The sequence below is a fragment of the Salarias fasciatus genome, chromosome 20 (assembly GCF_902148845.1).
Source record: "Salarias fasciatus chromosome 20, fSalaFa1.1, whole genome shotgun sequence".
Lineage (NCBI taxonomy): Eukaryota > Metazoa > Chordata > Actinopteri > Blenniiformes > Blenniidae > Salarias > Salarias fasciatus.
The window spans coordinates 24,723,600-24,745,212 of record NC_043764.1 but is presented as its reverse complement, the minus strand read 5'-3'; the positions used below and the strand labels follow the sequence as shown (position 1 = coordinate 24,745,212).

General features: G+C 44.0%; 2 protein-coding genes across 3 annotated transcripts; one reads left to right on the top strand and one right to left on the bottom strand.

Moving 5' to 3' along the window:
* Nucleotides 1-3,925: 3,925 nt before the first annotated feature.
* On the top strand, nucleotides 3,926-11,423 carry c1ql4a (complement component 1, q subcomponent-like 4). Its single transcript, XM_030118332.1, has 2 exons — nucleotides 3,926-4,784; nucleotides 11,175-11,423. Exons 1-2 carry the CDS (start codon nucleotides 4,239-4,241, stop codon nucleotides 11,352-11,354), a joined length of 726 nt encoding a protein of 241 aa, XP_029974192.1. The 5' UTR covers nucleotides 3,926-4,238; the 3' UTR covers nucleotides 11,355-11,423.
* Nucleotides 11,424-14,450: 3,027 nt separating this feature from the next.
* Nucleotides 14,451-20,986, bottom strand: LOC115407821 (myosin light polypeptide 6). 2 transcript variants are annotated; one of them, XM_030118330.1, is made up of 7 exons: nucleotides 20,879-20,986; nucleotides 20,451-20,478; nucleotides 18,131-18,274; nucleotides 17,872-18,045; nucleotides 17,540-17,617; nucleotides 15,811-15,845; nucleotides 14,451-14,886 (listed from the first exon to the last, which is right to left on the bottom strand). In XM_030118330.1, exons 1-6 carry the CDS (start codon nucleotides 20,879-20,881, stop codon nucleotides 15,817-15,819), a joined length of 456 nt encoding a protein of 151 aa, XP_029974190.1. In that variant the 5' UTR covers nucleotides 20,882-20,986; the 3' UTR covers nucleotides 14,451-14,886; nucleotides 15,811-15,816. The 2 variants fall into 2 exon arrangements, with proteins under 2 accessions (XP_029974190.1, XP_029974191.1); XM_030118331.1 differs by lacking the exon at nucleotides 15,811-15,845.
* Between the last annotated feature and the right edge of the window lie 627 nt (nucleotides 20,987-21,613).

Genomic DNA, 21,613 nt, shown 5'->3' with positions numbered 1-21,613 from the left:
GCGAAGGAGAAGGAGAAGGAGAAGGTGGAGCGTCGGACAGATGACAAATTGTGATTAATAAATGTGGTTCTGGACGGCAGTGTGGAGGGTTGTTATTAATAGAGAGAATTAGAGTGGCTGTGCAACTCAATCTGCACACTGTCACTCTGCATCAGGCCCCATAATCAGAGCCTAATGAAACAGCGCAGCACCAGGATGTAGACACATCCACACCCATGCATCCGGCTTATAAGTCCTCACTTATGGTAGAATGAACACGCGTGCTCTGGCGAGCCATGCATTGCAAAATCAGACCAGAAACAAGTTATGAGCTCGAATAAAGAAACGTCATATTCAGTTTTTTTTTTCTTTTTAAACATCCTACAAAACCTGCAACACAGCACCCTCAACTTTCTCAAGCACATCCTGCTAAAATCTTCCTTGATGCGCTTCAATGTCGCTAATGGCTTCTAAGTTGATTTACATGAGATTCATCTGCTCAGCTAAGAAGTGAGATCTTGATTCCTGTCAGCGATCGCCGCGGCAGACATGAAGAGGGATCCCACGGGGAGCGGCGGCCCTCCGGCAGCCTCCGTCCTCCGGGGGACGATATGTCAACGTCTTGTGTCAGAACTGGCGTTCAGTGAGTGCTGGCTGTTCTTCACATGCGATCGTGCAGCTAACTGAACACAAAACACAAAATGTCACATCCAGAATACATGCGGGTGATGTGTGGCGTGCATGGGACAGGCGAGCTATTCCTGCTCACACCGGTTAAAAGAGGGTTTCAGGAGTTGCTGTGGGTGGCTGGATTTAAGAATTAGTATGTCTTTAAGAAAACGTATGCACAAAACAAGCACAGCAGAAGAAATATAACATGAGTAATGTGGCCATAAATAAGTTTCAGCTCCTCTCCTATTTGTTTACACAGAAGAGAAAGGAGCTAAAGCCAGAGCTGGAATTATGCGGGCGTGTGCACAAAAGACAGAGATTTATCCTTGGTGTATCGTAATATATGAAATCAATTATTAAACAAACTAATAACTCAAAGAGCCCAGTACTGATTCCGCGATGGCTCTTTTGCTGTCAGTGACAGTCGAGTCTATGACCGCTTCAGCGAGGTCAGTGCAAGTGACACAACGAAACGATCCCATTGAATACAAACAAGACACATTTCATCAACTTAATGCATAATATTGAAATTTTTGGTGCGTGTGAATACCAAGGGGGAAAAAAAACCTAGAAGGAAATGGGGAGAGAGGGAGACAGACAGCTGAAAGACACGCGCATATTTCAATATTAATCACCTCAGTAATATTTTAACAGGCTTTAAAAATCCAATCCTGAGCATATTGCCTCTGACTGTTGGCAATGATTATCTGCCCCATGCTGCTCAGGACCTCGGAGCACTGTTCTAGTGGGCCAGACTGACTGACCCCCAAACGAGGTCTGACAAAGCATTTAACTCCTCCCTGCGCTCCTCTTGCTATATCAACATTTCCCAGCGGAAAATTCCTCGGGTTCGGCTCTCCGGGCCTAAATACCCCCGAAACCGCTTTACTTCAATTTCCCACTAAATCCAATTTATCTTTGGAAAACCATCATAAGATGTTGGTGATTATCTGTCCCCCCTCGCGTCCGCTCGGCTCAGGTGAGCTGATCCTCACATAACCAGACCGTGGTCATCATATCTGAGGAGGGGGAGAGGTCGAGGAGCCGGCGCTTGATGAAAAGGGAATCATCAATACTGTATGTAGACCAATTCTCCTCGCTGCCCACTGCGTCGGCCATTAAACTTTAAACTCATGGATGTGTGATTGTGCCTGTCAGACAGGTGACACGAGACTCCCAGGAAACGATGATATGGAGTAGAAATCTGTCGAAGATGTTTCTGAAATTAGGCATAATCAGAAGTGAAACTGGAGGAAGCGCTGAGACCAGAATACAAAGCGCGGCCGTCCATAACTAATGGTGCAACATCTTTTTTTTGTTGTTGTGCGTTTTCCTACATATATCTGGAGGCATGTACGTGCGGACACTGCTGTGTACAGTCAGGTTTTGGCGAGGGGAGAGAGAGCGGCACAATGACTGGGGCAGGGTGTCTCACTAATGAGGCTTTATAGCTGTGGGATGCGAGGCACACATACAGACAATGGTCTGGGGAACATTTAGCGTCTCCTCCCCATTCCTCACACATCACGCCGAGCCAGCTTTTACTCAGTCACCCTCCTCTGTCCTCTCACGACGCCTGGCACACAGAAGATGAAAACATCTGCCTCCGTTTTGCAACACTTTATCAAACATTTTGCCGGAGAAGAGTTCACCCCTAACAACAGGTGAATGTCACACTAACAAGATGCGGCATCTGTGCCGTGCACATTTGTCTCAGTTTGCAGTGAAACAATGGCAGCATGATCATAATCCGGACTGCAATGAATAACAGGACAAATCAGGCTGATCTACAGGTGAAAGTAGAAGTAAATGTTGTATGGAGTTATGAGGAATTTAATGAATGCAGAGGGAGGGAGGGAGGGAGAGAGAGAGAGAGAGAGAGAGAGAGAGAGAGAGAGAGAGAGAGAGAGAGAGAGAGAGAGAGAGAGAGAGAGAGAGAGAGATCTAACAGGTGTAGACTCTGCCTGTGGACCAAACGCTGTGAGAGGCTCGACAGCGGACAGACGCTCCGGATAGGAGCCTCACATTTCTGCGCGCTCCGCCTCGTTTGGATTTGCGTAAAAAAAAAAAAAAAAAAAGAAAAAGAAAAAGAAGAAAGAAAAAAGAAAAGCTGCTCTCCTGCAGGTATTTCAAGGGGACTTCGTCTAATTCTGAAGTTAACAGCTCTCTGAGTTAATTTTCTGCCTGGAAAGGAAAAGAGAGGATTAGGCTGTGATTGAGAAAGTCGCATCACTTTTCTGGCATCTCCTGCGCGCGCCCGGCGGCTCCGGCTCCTCGTTTGGCACAAACTCCTCCAGCCGCTTCAGTGGGACGCGGAAAACACCGAGGCGCAGAGATTTTGATCTGTCAACACTGTTATTTGACGAAAAACGAGCAAACGGTGAGTTCCGTTTATTTTCTAAATCCTGTTTAACTGATCAGCTTTGGCGTTCAACCGGAAGCAGCATGTATGACTCCAGATAATGCGCGAAAGTACATAAATAATCCCACAATCTCAGTTACTATCTCAGTTTGGTTTAGTTTATAATTATTCCATCATTTTTAAAGGATTAATTTTAAATTTTTTTATTGTAATTGAGATAATTTGCATCTAATTGGATAACATCAAATGATTATTGATTGTCTTTCTGTTTGTTATTTTTCCAGATCCTGATATAGCCAAAGGAAGAATCTGCCAAGGCAAAAAGAAGAATCTGTCAAACCAAATCGTTTGTGTTTTGCTGAAAAAAAAAAAACACCTTTTAAATGTGGAGAAACTGAAGGGGGAGGTCATAGGATGTACGAAGAAAAGATCACTAATGAACTTTTTTTGTTTACAACCATGGCATTCAGTGAGACATCCACATGAAGTGACATCCTGTGAATCTTCAGGGGGGGCGTGAAACATCTCTCTCGAAAAAAAAAAAAATCAACTGTAAATTTCCCCTCTTCCAAAGTAACGAGCAAAACAATACCTCCAGTCCCTCTTCACTGAGCTGATTTTGGCACCAGCTTTCACTTCAGCATACTTTTAATAAGCTCTGCTTTCACAATAAGCGTCTGGGTGCCAGTTATGGTTTTTGTTTGATGCTGAAAACTGAGCAGAGCTGCAACAACAACGACGGTGGAAGTCAGAAAACTGCAAACCAGACTCAAATAAAATAAATAATGTTTCCTTGTGATGTGTCTCTACGAATCTGAGAAGTCCAGATTTTTTTTGCGCTTTTTCCAAAAGAACTGAAGTGTAAAGTTTTTTATTTTTCTTTGTAGCCATATCCACTTTTGAAAGTCTGGTTTTTGGGTTTTTCCTGGACATCCTCGCAATTCCTCTCGGATCTTTTCTGGTGTTTGTTTCTTCCCTGGCCGTCTGCCATTTTGTCTTCTCTGTGGTACGTGACCCAGAGATCCGCCGCCCGCCCTCCGCCCCCCTCCACGTCCCTCCACGTCCCTCCACGTCCCTCCACACCTTTTCGTACCACACTGGTTCTCTGAGAGGCTCCATCCTGGCTGGCACTATTCCTGCCAAGGGGGAAGAGGACTTCCTTACGCTGGCCGCCTCGCGGCTCAGCCGCAGGAAACGGGTCATCGGAGCTGCTGTAGGTGTGGCCATGGTCCTAATACTGTTGGTCGCCATTCCCCTGCTGGTTCACACGACCAAAGGGGGGCATGCTGGGAACGCAGGGAGCCATTATGAAATGCTCGGGAGCTGCAGGATGGTATGCGATCCGTACGCCACGTCTCAGCCGGGTCAGGAGCTGACGGCCGTGTCTCCGCCGCCGCAGGATTACTCCGGGAAGAAGATGAAGTCCGGGCTCCGGGGGCCTCCGGGGATCCCGGGCCCTCCGGGAGCACGTGGACCTCCTGGAGAGCCGGGAAAAGCGGGGCCACAGGGGCCTCCGGGTCCGGGCCCCGGCGGCTACTCTCCCTCCCTCTACACTCCCAAAATTGCGTTTTACGCAGGGCTGCGCAAGCAGCACGAAGGCAGCGAGATACTGAAGTTTGACGACGTGGTGACCAACGTTGGCAACTACTATGAACCCAGCACTGGCAAGTTCACCTGCCCGCTGCCTGGCATCTACTTCTTCACCTACCATGTTCTAATGAGAGGTGGTGATGGGACCAGCATGTGGGCAGACCTGAAGAAGAATGGACTGGTCAGTAAAACTGTGTGTGTGTGTCTGTGTGTGAGACTGAGCTGCGATCATGCATGACTGTCTGTACAATACATAAATTTTCTGCGCTTGCTCACATGCACGGACACACACACACACACTCACACATCAGACCTCTTCAGCGCTGACCGTCCCGCCTCGCCATTGACTCATATTCACCTCTGTAGCATTGGGCTCTTCACATTCAGAGCACATTCCACTTAGCAGATGGCAACATGACAGCCAAAGAATGAAACTGCAATCTCTCTCCTCATTAAGGGGAATTCATGCTATATAGTCTAAAACTGCAGCCACGTATATCTGCATTCCCACATGTACTGTGGCTAAATGACAAGTGGCAGAATGCAGCCGCCGCCGCCAAAAAGGAACAGTCTAATTAGTAAGTATCATACACGGAGCTTGATTATCGCCTAAACAGAAGTGCAAAAGAGCACAGGAAAAATGTCTGTCAGAATGTGGACCAGTCAGTTTACACCTCAGAGAAATAAATAATGAATGTAAAATTGACAGTCCACTCATCCACTCTCTCATTCCCCAGACACTAATTAAAGACACAGGGGCTGATGGTGGGGGGGGGGGGGGGGGGGGGGGGGGGGGGGGGGGGGGGGGGAGAGGAGACGTGGGATAAATCACAGAGATTTCAACAGAGGACTCCAAATTCAGGAACCCGCCGTCTTCAAGTTGCCTTTTACATTCATTCATTCATCAAGGACTCCAAATGCAAATATGTCTGTGCTCAGATCTCACTCTCTGGATGCAGTGAGCTGAGGACTGTTCAAACACATGGCCTCATGAATACAGCACCGGCCTACCAAAGAAAGTACATTTAGACTTTTGATATGCAAAACTAAATGTTTAAAGGAATTAAAAGAAATTCACCATTTGATGGTATATACCTGAGACCATAAAGGTGAAAATGTGTCTCAGACGGCTTGCTTCATGTGCTGTATTGTCATTCCAGTCATTTTAGCCTGCTTAATAATTTAGACATCTTAGATTAGGTCCCGCGAACACCCGCTATACTTTCCTCTTCTAACCCCTTCCCGGCTTGTTCATTGATTCTCCATTAATTATCTTTTCACTCAACTCAATTATTTAACCTCACCTCGGTCCATCTGACACCCGTCATGTGGCCTCTTCAAACAGTCCTGTTAAATAGAGCGCTCACCTAACAGGCTCTGCCCAAACACGGCGGCTGCAGGATGGAAATGGAGTGTAAATGAAATTCTGCTGAATATCTGATCATGTTTGGAGGTGCTGAGGCCCTCGGGCGGGCGGGTACTCTGCCGGAGGGCAGTCGGTGGCTGGGGTTTACGGACTGGGCACTGCGTCTGACAGCTTGCATTTCTGACTATACATTCAAACAAGCTGTTTTAGCACCGCCGTAGGTGCTGCAGCTTCACTGGACATTTTGTCTCGACTTAAAGGAATTGCCAAAACCATAAATGCGCCTCCATCTTTCCTTTTACTCTTGTTGTAACTTTAACATCCCCACATATACATTATGTTTGTGAGCTTGTCTTTTTTTTTTTTTTTGAGAAGACAAAGTTCAGGCAAATTTTTGAGATAATGTGTCTGGAAAAAAAAAAAAAAGACAAGAGAACAGGGACTTTTTGAGACACCGAAAGAAAAACAAGACAAGTGAGCTGACGGTCAAATCAGGGGTGGAGCAGAGGAAGATGGATGACTTAATGGAGGTGTGGAGACAGTGGGCTGGTAGACGAGGCATCGGGGAGGCTGGTGGTGAAGGCCAGGAAGAGATCAGGCATGATGACCAATGGACACCCACTCAACGCATCCCGGCTTGACAAGTGATCAAGGACGAGCCGAGAAAGAAAGAAAAACTGTTCCGTAGCCTCACACACACACACACACACACACACACACACACACACACCGGCCGAGCGAGTGCAGAGGCTCGTTAGGGACGATTCTGAAGCAGGAGTGTGTATGCAGTTTGAACACACAAGGATTCCTTCTGAGAATAATGGATGTACACCTCCATCTGTATCTTTGTTAATGATACTCAAACTGGCACGCTGCGTTGGCGGCTGGTCTTGGCTCTCGTCACGTGGCAGGAGTGTGGCGTGATGCGGCGCCAACATCTCAGGAGGATGTTTTGGCTGTGGCGACGCTTCCGCGGGATCCTCGTGGATCCAACCGCCTATCACGCCGGCTAAATCCCCACCCTGCAAATCCTACCTGCTCACACCTCAATCTGACTTTCACAAATCACTGCAGCATGACATGGCCTCAGAGCCGGGGGATTTGTGATTGAAGGAGGGTCACACTCCGGCTGCTTCAATGTTTGTAATTGACTGGGAATCTGAAACCGACGTTTGATCGACGCTGTTCCCCGCTACTCCCGTTCAGGCGATTAACCACCGTTCGTGTCCTTTGCACAGTCGGAACACAGTTCACAATTTCAGCGCCCCAGTTTGTGGAGGTGATGGATGCGCATGAGGAAATCATGATTCTTAAAGATTTACTGCTGATTTCGTCCTGCGTAAAATAAATAGCAAAGAATGTTTTTTTTTTCTTGATGCTGCTTTTGCTGTTACGTGTTTAATCACTCCGTACCTGATTGATTGTCCATGATACATGAGTTGTAAACCACTTAATATTCAATCTTAGTTGCAAATATCATTAGGCAGTTTATGCTAATGCTGGCACGCTGTTCATGCTGTGAGGGATGGCGATACGTCACGCGTACCTTCCCCTTTCCCTCCTCATTGTCCTGCTATGTGAACCGTTCGCACACTGACTGCCATCTGTTCTGCACACCTCTGCTAAATAATCTTGATGCTTAACAGACAAAAAGCACACAGTCCCAGGCTTTCCTTTGTGTGAGCGCTGAAGGTTATCACACTCTTGTTCTCTGAATTTCCTCCTTGTTTTTTCACCTGTCATACTCTTTTTTTTTTTTAATTGCTCTGTTAAAGGTCGAGTTATTTCACACAGTGGTGTTAAAATGTCATCACTTACTGTAATGACTGGTACCTGTATCACCCTCCTCAGTGAGGAGACGTCGATGTGCTACAGGTGAAATATAATTAGCTTCAAAAAGACAAAAAAAAAAGTTAGCAACACAGCTAAATCTGTCCCTCCCAGACGAGACAAATGTTGTCTTGTTAGAAATCTAAATGAAACCTGAATATGTGCCTCCAATGAAACACAATCATTAACAGATAAGCCTCCTTCTGCTGCGCACAGGTAGACCACAAATGGTGTAATGCTGAATGGCAGGTAATAGCAATCCAATCCACGGTTCACCGCTCAAGTCGCATGTCGCCATGTAATCCCCGGGCTCCCGAAGGAGGGGGAAAACCTATTCAATAAATATTCTATTTCCACAACATCTCCCCGCCTCCCCTCCCAAACCCTCCCGCTATGTGCCGGAGTCCCTTAGGTAAGTTTAACAGCGACTTTTCTATTGTCTCCCCTCTAAGAGGTCAGTATATCACAGTGAATGAATCCTGTCAGTTTTATTACCAGTGGAGCAAAGCACCACAGATAAAAACAAGACTTTATATACCCCCACATCTCCCCGGTCTCACAAAATAGCCTCGCTTGATCAGTCTGTTACTCTGGGCCCCCCTTTCCTCAACTCTCCGGCTCTTGTTTTGCCCCAACCCCCCCGCTGACCGACCCTCCCTCTTTATTTTGTCCATCCCTGTCGGTCTTATGTGCCGAGCCTCGGCTTGTATAGAAAATGACACCGCAGCTGCTCCTCACACCGCCCCCCCCCCCCCCCCCCCCCCCCCCCCCCCCCCCCCAACTCCCCTCCTGCCGCCTTCCTCTTCGCCTGTGGCCCTCTGCTCCCAGGCGTGTTTACTGGAGGCCCTGTAATGAAAGGGATAGGCGGAGACACAGACAGCCACAGGCCAGCCCCGGGGGCCCCCCGCCTCACGGCTCACAACCCTTCCAACTCCAGGATCTGCGCCGTGTGCCGCCCGGTTCACAGGGATCAGCCTGTGTCCTCCAGCCGTATCCATCTCCTCTGTCGGCTTCCCACCCTAATCCCACCACGGCTCCCTTCGCGCCCCTCTGTCTGGTGTCTACACTAATGGATGGCTTGTGTCAACTCTTCAAGCGCAGGGAACATCACCTGAAGCATCAATTCTAAGATCGCGTGTTATGAAGCTAAACGATGAGCATCATCCTGTTGTTTAAAATTAAAGTGCACTTCTGTTAAGGTGGGTGAATTCTGAGAAGACCCGAGGGGGGTAGTATTTTCCCACAAACGCTCCTATTATGCTGTTTGGCCAAAATAATGAGGACGATGACATATTCCTGGTGTCAATAGGAAGTCACAACAACGGCATCACTGTCAGCAGCAGCCAACGATGCAAATGTGATATTGGCTGTCACTGCTCACATCAAGCACAACAATATAACCTTTACAGATGACAATGCTGCGCTGTTTGCAAGTTGGTCTTATGAGGGTTGAAGAAAGAAGGAAATTCAGGTGTGTGTGTGTGTGTGTGTGTGTCTGAAAATAACACTTTTTTTTGCCCGACATTCATACTGAGATGAACCGATGAGCAGACATTCAGTGAGAATTAAAGCTCACCCATAAACATTTAATTTAGAATTTTTGCATTTTCATAAAAAAAATTACATTTATAAGGAATTTCTTCATGTTTTTACTAATTTGAAAAATTCTGGAAGGAGTGTCAGCGCTCCAGTTACAAGTAAAATCAGTGCTTTCTTTTGTGGATGTAACAGGAGAAACAGTTTAAGAGAAAAGCTGTAAAAATAATCAGTGGATAATAATTTGAGTTACTTTTGTCTTAATACATGAACATGATGATCATCTGAAATAAGACAACAGATATAATTAGTAACTGGGATATATCTTGTATTTTTTTTATCCCACTCTAAAAGCAGGAGCAGGGTTCACATCTTCCTGCAGAATCTAAACTGGGAGGAGAAAAGCGATGGTCGCACTGGTTGTGGAGCTGAGAACTCTCAGGAGACGGATCTCTCTCTGCTCCCCTTAATCAATCTGGTTCAGGGCGGACAGAGGCGCACTTAACCAGCGGTCACCAACATGCTGTATGTTGGATGCAGAATCACGGCCTGCATCTCATTTCTGTACACCTTCAGATATTGTTCCCACAATGAATCCCAGCTCCGGGCGTGATAGATGGCGAGCGGTGCGCTCAGACAAGGGCAGAACAGATTGGTGCGAGGGGGGAAAAAGAGCTTCTCCTTCTTTTTTTTTTTCTTTTTTTTTTTAGTTACAGTAATTCAGGCTCTGTTGCTCGGCGATCGACTGTCTTCAAATTGATGCATGCTCATTGGGGAGAGAGGGGCCCCGGCGGTGGGAATGACATGATGGTAGTTGAGTTGCAGATCATATTCTGTGGCTGTCATGGAGATGTGCGTGGCTTGTCTGGCTGCTGACATAGATTGAGTGCTCCCACCATGGATGGACACTGAACCAGACACCAGGCCACCGATGGCTGACATATGTCTGATGATTGGAGCTGCTACAGCAGAATTACTGACACATCCCACTTAGGAGGTTATTTAGGACTGCTGCCGTTTTCTGCATTTGCAAATTGTGTATTTTTTATATCATTCCTTGTTTATATTTTATTTCAGACACATTTTTTTTTCTTGTGTTGTTCTGTTTTGAAAGATTTATTGCAGTATTTTTTTTTTTTTAAGTTTTTAACATTCTGATGTTAGCTCTTGTTTTCTGTTTTCCATCTTCATTGTGCAAGACTCCCACATTATCTAAATAAGTGCAACAGTAATTAACTTTATGGGAATCGTTATGCAATTTCCTTCAGTATCCCTACATGTCCACGTAAAAAAAACATATAACATGAATTTACCTTAGGTCTGATTCCTTTTATCTCGAACTTTAGCACAATTCAGGGATGTGCACTGATGTCCACACTGAGCAAACCCAATTAAATGTGTTAACAAACAAGCAAAGATCCACTACTGCTGCGTCAATAAGACTAAACTCACACGCAGCATGCAAATGTGAAAGTGTCTAGCTCAGGCATAGCCACTCGATATCATGCATATTGAACTGCAGCGGCATCATAAGCAACAGGTCAATAGCTGATGTGGACAGCGTTGCCGTTTCTGGTTTCCCCCTTGCAGAGCCTGCCGTCCCCGACGGGCCCGCCTTTCTCCACATCCTAATCAGATCTCTATCCTCCAATCTTTGGCTCCAATAATCAATAAGAGAAGGAGTAACTGTTCTCACCTCTGGGTCACTGTGTCTGTCTTCCTCCTGTTGAACCACTGTCGGTGAAATGTTGATATTATCTGGTGTGTTCTATCTGAGGTTATCAGAGTCTGCGTGAAAGAACAATGTTCTGACTGTGATTTATCGTCTGTTGGCGACAGGTGAGAGCGAGCGCCATTGCTCAGGATGCCGATCAGAATTACGACTACGCCTCCAACAGTGTGATTCTGCATTTGGACGTAGGCGACGAGGTGTGTGTGCAGCTGGACGGAGGGAAGGTCCACGGCGGAAACACAAACAAGTACAGCACCTTCTCTGGCTTCCTCATCTACCCAGACTGAATCAGATCCTCGACCGCAGACCAAGGAGGGATTAGGAAAACACCCACACACACACACACACACACAGACACAGACACGTGTGTACACAAAATTAATGCACAAACACGCAGAACACACACCCACAAAACTAACGAAATATGCATACAGATGCATGCAAGTCAGCACACACATGCATATAGCTGCATACAGACATTGTGAGGTTACAGCAGAACGCAAAAGGCTCGAGTGCGAATCAGAAGAGGAATTGAGTTAAAACTTGTGAAAACTGAGCCAATTCTCGTGAGCATTTATTGGCACTGTGTGTGTGCAGACATTACGTTAGGCATATGTACAGTATCCGTGCCGACAGCAGCTCCTCATTGTGGCTCTGAATGATCTAAAATAATATGTGTTCTGTATTAATGCGAGAACTTGAATATTATGAACACTTACACTTGTTTCACTGCAATAATGGTGTTGAGGGTGCCATTAATTAAAATGACCGAGCAGAGTCACACACAGTGTACTGCAGTCGTTATCTCCGCAGCATTTATTTATACATTCCTGCTCTCCATCCCGATGACCTCTGATCCTCCGGCCTGCCTACATTTTGCAGCTTCCTATTGTAGAACATGTTCCCTAAGCTTCAAAGTGAATCACACGATTGGAAACGAAATGAGCTCCTGTAGTGATTTAGCCTGCGCCTGAAATGAAAAAAAAAAAAAAAAAAAAAAAGGCCGTTTTAAATAAAGCGCTGCTTGACTCGTGTCTCCGGTTTCCCATCGTGACACAGGATCATGTCACCCTGCAAAATCAAACTAAATACTGTATGTGAACGTTAAAACATATCACAGAGCATCTCATGAATGGCACTGGTGTGCAATGACGTTTAATTGCCAAGTGCATTATCGTGTGTTTGTGTATGTGTGTGTGTGTGTGTGTGTGTGTGTGTGCATGGATGCATAAGAGAGACTATACAGAAAATGTACAAAATGAGGAGTTTTTGTGTGTTTTACCGACATTTAATCTTGTACATTACGGACATGTTACTAGAATGACACTGCCATATCTGTTTAGATTTTTATTTTTGAGAGACCCTGTTGAAGTATCATCGTATGTAAACACAGTAACTTTGGGATGAGCCATCTGGTTTGGTTTGCCAAAAATGGCCGAGTAGACAGTTGCTATTAAAATATCTATACCTACCTTTTCCTGTGTCGTTGTATGTTGTGTTGGCATGGTGAAGATCAGGGTTGAAAACAGGCGGGTACATCTAATGACCAAAAAAAAAAAAAGACACACATCGAGGCCCTTGTTAGGTTTTCTTTGAGGCTAACATTCTGACTTGACTTTGGAGAATTGGTGATACGGCTCAGCTTCGTGGACTCACAGCGGAGATCGAAGCAGCAGAGGCGGACTACAGCCACCGGCCGCCACGGCATGGATTTCCAATACGTCTTAAGACACTAAGACACAAACATTAATACAGCCATATTGACCTCGGCTTATAATACACACAGGATCAACAAAATCCAGGCAATGTATACATTTTAAATGCGGCAATGTAGTAAACAATTGCACAAACAAGCCAAACTGGTCCACTGCTCGATAACATTATTTATTAGAGGCTGAACCAAGATCATTTGTTGTAAAGCTAACAAATAGGAAAAAAAAATAAAATACATCCTGGGAATTTGTGGAATTTTCCCCTAAATTGTTAGATGAATTGTCTGGGTTTCTTAAGGAAGGAAGACACAAATACACACGCACACACACATGGACCTGACTCTCAAATGGTTCAATGCAATGTCAGATATTTGTTTTCAGCTGAAATCAAAAGATTTTATATTTATCTGGGAAAAGAAAAGCGGCACAGGAAAGTGACAGGAGAGAATTCAGGGTTGTTTTTGTGTTGGTTAAAATACAATTTGAATATTTCTGCCTTGTAAATGACTCAACATCTCTAAATGTATTCCGCTTTTCCCTCATGTACTTTCAAATAGAAAGGCTGTGCTTTTTCTTATTTCTTGAAAAGGAAATGAAAAGCATAAGTACACTAAAGCCAGTCTTATTTTACACATCATTCACTCTTAATCTGAAAAATAATGTAAAACGACTGTTTTTAAAGAGCGTTTTCATACTGATGGACGCCTTGTACGTGGTTGATTTCACCAATTTATACAAAGGCCAAAGGTTGTTAATATGCCCACTTCAACAGTTCATAAGCCACAGAGAGCTCTGCCCATTAAAGAGAGTGAATCTTGAATACCTCTCAGATTATTGGCAAAAAGGAAAGCGCCTAATTAGAGCCGAGAGGTGATGACATCCCAGACGTTGAAGATTTGGCGAATCTGTTGCTCCTGAGCAGAAAAAGGAGGATGTAGCGGCGGCGTGCCTGGGCCCAGCCCCCGGCTCTCTCTCCTGGCAGATTCCAGTTGAAAGTTAATTGGACGGGGAGAGGTCTGAGTCGGGCTGGGCTGAGGCCCATTAGTGATTCCCCTGTCGAATGCAGAGCCACGAGGATCACAGACTCACAAATAGGAGGATTAAAATAATCAATAGCCTTGACTTCCATCGAACCACACACACATACACACACCAAGTAATTAGTGGACAACCTATTCAGCAGTGGACTATGACACCCTCCTGAACCTTACCACCACACACACACACACCCCAACACACACAGTGTCTAATGAGGGGAAATAGTTGTGCCTGCTTGTGAGGAAAATGAAGAAAAGGTCAGGAAGCCACTGAACAGCCCTCTACTGCTCATACCTCAGTGCTTTGTCACTCACATACCTCTGAAAAATCCCAACACACCATAAAAAGAAACAAGCCCGGATTCATTTGTGAAAGGACGAATCGGCGCTTTGTGTTTCTAAAAATTTGTCACAAATGACACATTAAATAACATCAGCTTCAAATGTAGACAGAAGCTTTTTTTGAGATGGGAGTTGATCCAGTAAATAATCGTACAACGTATGTGTAAATAAATGGATGCTGTTAACATATCGGATTTCAGACGCAACACTGCCCTCTAGCGCCAAGAAACAGCAAAAACCTAGCACAATCATTGTTGTGCCTCTTTCAGAAAAAAATAAATTCACAACCAAATAAACTTGAGGGAAAAACCTTTATTTAAATGTGGCAAAAAAACCATTGAAGAAAATAAAAACATGGAGAGAAATCTGAAATGTTTTTCCTCCTTACAATAATATGGCATCGCCACATATTTCCTCAGCCAAATAGAGCTTTAAGAAGTTACTGGAATAATGTTGAATCCAACAGATCAACAACTCGAATGCTCATAAATGATGGAAAAACTTAAAGATTACAAGTTGGTCAAACGTGAATGAACCTGGAAACAACAGCCAGGATCATGTGTGGTCTTTTATTAGGGAATGAAAAGGCACTTTTTAAATTAAATGTGGGGAATAACTGATGGAAAAGGTTGGAGGGGGAATGTAAAAGACGTTAGATGTGAAAAGTTGAATAAGGGAGGGGAAGGATGTTCTTCTTCTTCACCCGTTCATAACCATTCTGACCAGCTCTGGAAAAGAAAACAAAAAGAAGAGGTGTGAGTTTCATCATCCAGATCCTGACAGAGACCTGCTACAAATACAGCATCTGGCACCAAGGTCGCCTCCGCATCCTGCAGCGGGAACGAGATGCTGCATTTGGAGGCAGATCCCCAAAGAAAGTTTAGAGCTGGGACTAAGCCAAAAGCAATTGGCCCTCTCTGATCCCCCAAAAAGAGCTGGTTAGAGAAGCCATATCCTCGCTGTATGCTTTCCTCTAGCCGAGCAGCAGAGAAAACGGAAGGTCGGGGCAGCTACAGTCCAGTCACAGCGGCCAGCTAAAAACTCAATCTCCTTCCATAACAGGAGAAAATAATGAGCAGGAGAGCGACTCATTGCGGTTCTCTGGTTAGTAGAAAAAGACACTGGTCCGGTGCTTCCAAGCTGGCGCTACACTAAAGATAAATAAGTACATTGGATCTATGCAGTCTCAAAATAAGCAGCAATACAAGTCTATTGTAACGACACCGCCGACATGCAAAAGAGATGATTAAAAAAAGCTTTGGCATAACCACTGCACCCGTTCAAAATGCCTCCATAAAGAGCTACAGCGCTTCTATGAATGAGACCAGCCTCTTCCCTGTTTGTTGGCTAGATCCCCGCTTCAACGGAGGGCGTCGCTGCCACATGCAGAGGGGCATGCTGCAGCCAGGGGGCAAGACAGAGGGCTGCAGGACAGAGGTAAACAGAACAGCAGGAGGCTGCCTAAAGACGAGGGAGACCACCAGGCTTTCCCACACACACTCAACTGCAGGTCAAATACACTTAACACCAGTGCGGCCAAAAGGCTGAGCTGCTGTTCTGTTGTCTGTATCTAGGTGGGTTATTTAGGAGGTAAAAAAAAAAAGGCAGGAAAGCCTGGAGGTCGCAGCCCGCGGTATACACATTGCCCGTACCGGCCCTCAGGATTGCATGACGTGGCGGACAAAGACTGTGGAAGAAGAAGAGTTAACACACGGTCAGCAGATCACATTAGAAAGAGGACCTGTTGACGAGGGATGTAACGATGCATTGCGACACAATTAAAAACCGATATAAACGTCTGACCAATTAAATCAGTGGGATTAAAAAAAGGCACGATGATGCAAACAGTGGAGTGCAATGTAGCTTTTCTGAATGCTTATGAGCACAGACGCTTCCTCTCCCTGATAAACGTGTCAAACTTTGCTACGTGTTCAACATCCTACAGAGTGGAGACAATCGGCCCAAATGAACAAAGTCGTGGCTGTGGCTTCAAGGGATTTTGAAATACAGGAAGCTCCGGGAGGCGTGGCAGCATTTTGGTTTTTCCGAGGTCAGAAAATAACGGATAAGGCCAAAACAATCTGTGAAGATTGCCAGAGAGTAGTGCCCGACACACACGGTCCTACCAACACGATGTGGTATGTAAGAAGCTCCGGCGTTCGGATCTACTAATTCCAAGCTGGAAACAAAAGTTATTCACCTTTAGTCCATAGTGTATTTTATGAGGGACTTGTTTAAAATATCAGTTAATTTATTCAATGTTTTAAGAAAACAAAAGATATTTGAAGTTCCTTTTTATAAAAAAAGTAAATATGCCTTAGCTTGTCCCTTACAGCGAGTTACTGTATCTGAATAAAATAAAGCTTAATTTAGTGCAGCATTGAAAAAAAATGAGAAAATACAATATCGCATTGAACATAAATAGCAAAAAATATTTCAGCCAGGATGGCAGGACTTTGTGAAAACTTTGAGAGAGAGAGAGAGAGAGAGAGAGAGAGAGAGAGAGAGAGAGAGAGAGAGAGAGAGAGAGAGAGAGAGAGAGAGAGAGAGAGAGAGAGAGAGAGAGAGAGAGAGAGAGAGACACACACACAAAGTTCTCTCTTTGGAGCCAGAGGGATATAAAATCACTGATCACAATATTTCATGTATTTTACAGAGCATTAAAACTGTGCTTATGGAGTCCAAAAAGATTCACGAGCAGCTAAATGCCTCAAAAAGGGGTTTGAACCTTTGGCTCTAAAGAGAGAAACACAAACAATAATAACAAAAAAAAAAAAAAAAAAAAAAAGCCACAAAGTTTTTGCAGGTCTGTTTTCAGGGAAAACGGAAGCAATTCCAACAGTTACCAAGACAGATATTACCAACAAAACAGTATGAAGTTCCCAGACAGATGCGGTGAAGTGCTTCATTAAACCACTCAATCATTTGTATAACTGCAGATGAAAGAGTTCCCTTCGACCGGTAGAACAGCCCGCATGTTGGTTCCAGTTTGGGTAAAACCTCTGATGGTACATCGCAGCTCTGCCCGACTCGGACAGTTGAAACTGATTTCTCATGCTGTCGAGATATTCAGTTCATTTAAACTTGATCCCCTTTTATATTTGAAGTTACAAACATTCCTCAGGGGTACAGCGGCTTTAATACAGCAAAACACGAGTCGCTACAGCTGAGAAAACAAGGTGCTGTTTTAATCACTGTCAGCACAAAAGCAGCATCTAAAGACTAGCAGTGGTTACATTCACAGGTCCAAGAATTAAATAAAATAGATCTTCTCCATTATCAGAGCACCAAAAGTAATTTTGTTGCCGTTTCATGAACTTTGGAGGATATTACATTGGACTTCAGCTTTCAAACACATTCACCGTCACATCTGGACCTTACCTTCGTAATTGATCAATCCGTTTGCATCTTCATGTCCTGCCAAGAGTGTCTCCACTTCCTCCTCTGTCATTTTCTCACCTGAAAATGCAACATCAACACAATTACTTCAAGGAAATCAGTGAGAAAGCCATGATTGCTGAAAAGAGGTGATGACATTTTTATTGAAACTATTGGAAGGAATAAAAACAAAGGCAATGATGATCAATTATTTCACCAACATTTGTGTATTTTTTCTAAAAATGTTGTAGAAAGATTTTAAGTGAAGAAAACTATCAACGCAATTTCTCTTTTCAGGCAGCTTTCTATTTGTTTTTGGTGAGAATGTAACTTGCCGAGCGTGGTGAGGACGTGACGTAGCTCGGCTCCCATTACTGTGCTGTTGCCCTCCTTGTCGAAGACGCGCAGCCCCTCCACGAAGTCTTCCATGGAGCCCTGGTCTTTATTCTTACTGACGGCCTGTAACATGGGGAGGAACTGCTCAAAGTCTACCGTCTTGATGCTCATCTCTGTGAAAACATGAAAGAAAAACAGGATCAATCACAGAAAATTTAACTTCTGAACACCAAAATAAGTGGAATATTTCCTTCTCACCCTCGGCCTTGGGGTTGCCCAGGACTTTGAGCACCTCTCCATTGGTCGGGTTCTGTCCCAGGGCGCGCATGACGTCCCCACAGACACTTTGGGTGATTGTCCCATTTCCTGCTCTGTCGAACAGCAGGAACGCCTCCTTAAACTCTGCCAGATACACAAACAAAGATATAATCAGCCACTATAGAGGAATGATATAGAGACAGGAAACAAACACAGAAAAGAGAGAAAAAAAAGCAGCACACTGAAGGAAACGATGACAAGCATTAGTTTGAAAGAAGGCAGGACAGAAAGCAGAACTCATGATAAACCTACTGATCATGACACACAATTTAGCTTTGTCCAACAAATAGAACAGACATAATACTGTTTTTTTTAATACACTAAAAGTAGACTACAGATGCTGTATAGGCAATAAACGCAAAGCGCAAAAAAACAATGCTATCTGCATGCTGCTAATGACACAATCACATCATTTATTAATAAAGCAGACAGTTTTAACTTCTCATCAATACTGGACCAGAACTTTGACACTGTATTGAGTTGCATGAGAAAAACACATGAATTCAAATGACTAATACATCAAACATGATTACAGTACAGGTGATGAGTATAAAGGTGATGTAGGCTGAAGCTTCATTGTTTTGAAGCCTGAAAACATATGGGTGCACTTTCATAAAAACGTTTATAGACTTCTGCTCAACCATTGTTCAAGATTTCTAACTTCACAAAATAAAGTCCTCTTGAACAAATCTGTAAATGTACATCAGAACTTCAACAAGTATAAGTAGTACACTCAGTGAACCTGGACTGAATAAAGTGGTACTGAATCAATTGATATATTGAGTGTAGCTCAAATTCTTTAGTGCCATCTCTTCAATAAGTCACATATGCTCAACTGTAAATTCCAAAAGTTGTGCTTTTTGATCAAAATTTAGTTTGTAGGTACTTCTAAGAGATCTACAAAAATTGTGGACTAGTTAACACATGCAAAAACATACAATATCATACAATAGTTACAGCACACAAAAGCTACAAGTCGAGCATTGGAAATAACTGCTGAATAATAGTTGTGCAACAAACAGCTTCAATTCCTTTTTAAACTAATCCAACATCAATTCTCATGCTGAGGTTAAAAACAAAACGTGGGGTTGTAGTGTCTGCAGTCAGTGTGCTATATCTTCATTCGTAGTTTCACGAAAATTAGAAAGAATGCATCTTGCAGAAGGGTACTGCAAGTGTCGAGAGGGATTTTCTTTGTAAAGCCTTTGAGATGCTTCATCCGACACTACACATTAATATTTTAGAGTGTTAAACAGGCAGTCGCCCAGTATGGTACTGAGGCTTTAATACATTAAACAGTGATCACAGTCGGGACTTCCACTCATTTCTACTGCTGTCAAAGTGAAGTTTTCCATGTAGTATCATCAAGCGGCAGTAAGAAAGACTATTCTGACCTTTCTGGTTTAGCTAAACAAACAAAGAGCAACTGGGAAATTAATGCAGATTACAAAACATCCGGACACAAGACGGTTCCTAACATAGTATGAACTAACCACCAAACACGTTCAGGAACTGTTGTGGAGTTTTTTCCCCCCTCCTGTCCTGAGGAATGTGCCTCTTCCCTTCTGGCTTCTGAGCACTTTTCCAAACTCCATATTTGGTATGAGAGGAGTGGAGGAAAGGAGGAGGAGAGTGAGAGTAGCTATGGCCTATTATGTCAGTGGTGATTAAACACAGACAAAAAAACGCAGTGGGACAAAAACCATCCACCAAAAGTTGTCTCGCACCAAACATGGGCACAGTGGAGATGAGCCCCTTCAGAGATAACAGGCAAAGTTTATGACAATCTGACAAAACCAGGACGGCTTACAATCAAACAGAACAATGTTTGTGAGAACAAATGTAAACAAGATCAGAAAAAACGTCAACGCTGGAATAAAATAGGAATAACTCACATACCAACAAAAAGTTAAAGAGGCCTTTCTTTACGTTTACAACAAATCCTGCCGCAATGCCAACATGCAGATCACACCCTAGACGCAATCAAGATAGCCAACAATTTTGTGCAAGGCGTGCCCTTTGCTGGAACTTACCGTGAATCTGATCCAGGTTAAATTCAATCTGGAAAGGACAAGCAGTTGCAAGTAGGAAAAAAAAAAATGAAATAGTGCAGAGATAAAAAGGAGGAAAATCTGAAACCAGAGCTAAAGGCGAGTGAGGAGCGGAGCGACAGTGAAGATATAATCTGACAGGCAGGTAAAAAAGCATGCCCAACAGGAGAGGTGAAATGGAAATACTACAACACAAAATCAAAACTCACCCATAACTTGATCTTCCGAGAAATCAGACTGTTCAGAGAGAAATTAGGCTACATGAAAATCTGCTCATTTTAGTGCGAAAAGCCAGAGCTAGGATCAATTTTTTTTTTTCAGAATTTTAGATGTTTCTGCTAAGTTAAGGAGTAAACTTTGCTTCTACACTATACGCAGCAATTGTCAGGGCCTAAAGGGCTACTTTAATTCTATTATTTCTCTAATTATGAGCATATTAACTTCGTCCGTTGGGCTAACGCTAGCTTATCAAAAGTTGCACTTCCGCCTTATGAGAGAAGACCGAGTTCACACACCCAGACTGCTCTTATCGTCTTTACTGAACCAAAGCCTGTTTCTCAAGACACTGACGCTCGGCTCTAACTGCAGAATGACGGTTGTAATGCTTTTTAAGTGGAAAAATGCGATAAAAACCCACCATGGCTGTGTCGGTCGAGGTGTGTCCGGGACGACGAGGAACAGAAGAATGTGACGGCTCGAGGAGCAGGGCGGAGAACACCCTGCAAGCCCTGCGTCATGACGTCACCACGCGCCCGCACTGGAACCTCCATATATAGAAAAAAAGCTCAAAGTCTGGCGCGTGTTGTCCACCTCAAGGGCAACAGCTTCGAAATATAATGCCTACATTTATTTATAATTTGAGGCCAAAATCAATCTTATTTATTTTATTTGCTTTGGATATGTGTATATATCTGCACTGATACATAATATAGCATACAGGTAAGTATGTCTGAACATTTTCTTCCTGTAAATACTTTATCGATTATTTGTGAAACATTCTGAGCACTGCTTTTATTGAAAGGTGACATATAAACATAAAGCACTTTTGGCCCATTTCTATGGTGGCCCATAAGGGCCAAAGCCACAATACGACAGCAAGAGCCACAATACAACAGCAAAAGTCACAACACAAATGCACAGCAGTCAGAAGAACAGGATTTATTTCCAGGGACAGTATTAAATGATGGACTAATTTGATTGAAAGCCTATTGTGCACTTGCTTGTGGCCTTTGCATTTGTGTTGTGGGTTTTGGCTATGTTGTGGCCTTCACTGTTATATTGTGGTATTTACATTAGTGTTGTGGTTTTTCTTTTTCTTTCTTCTTTTTTTCCAGCTGTATTGTGGCATTCCGTTTGGGCCACTGCATATTTG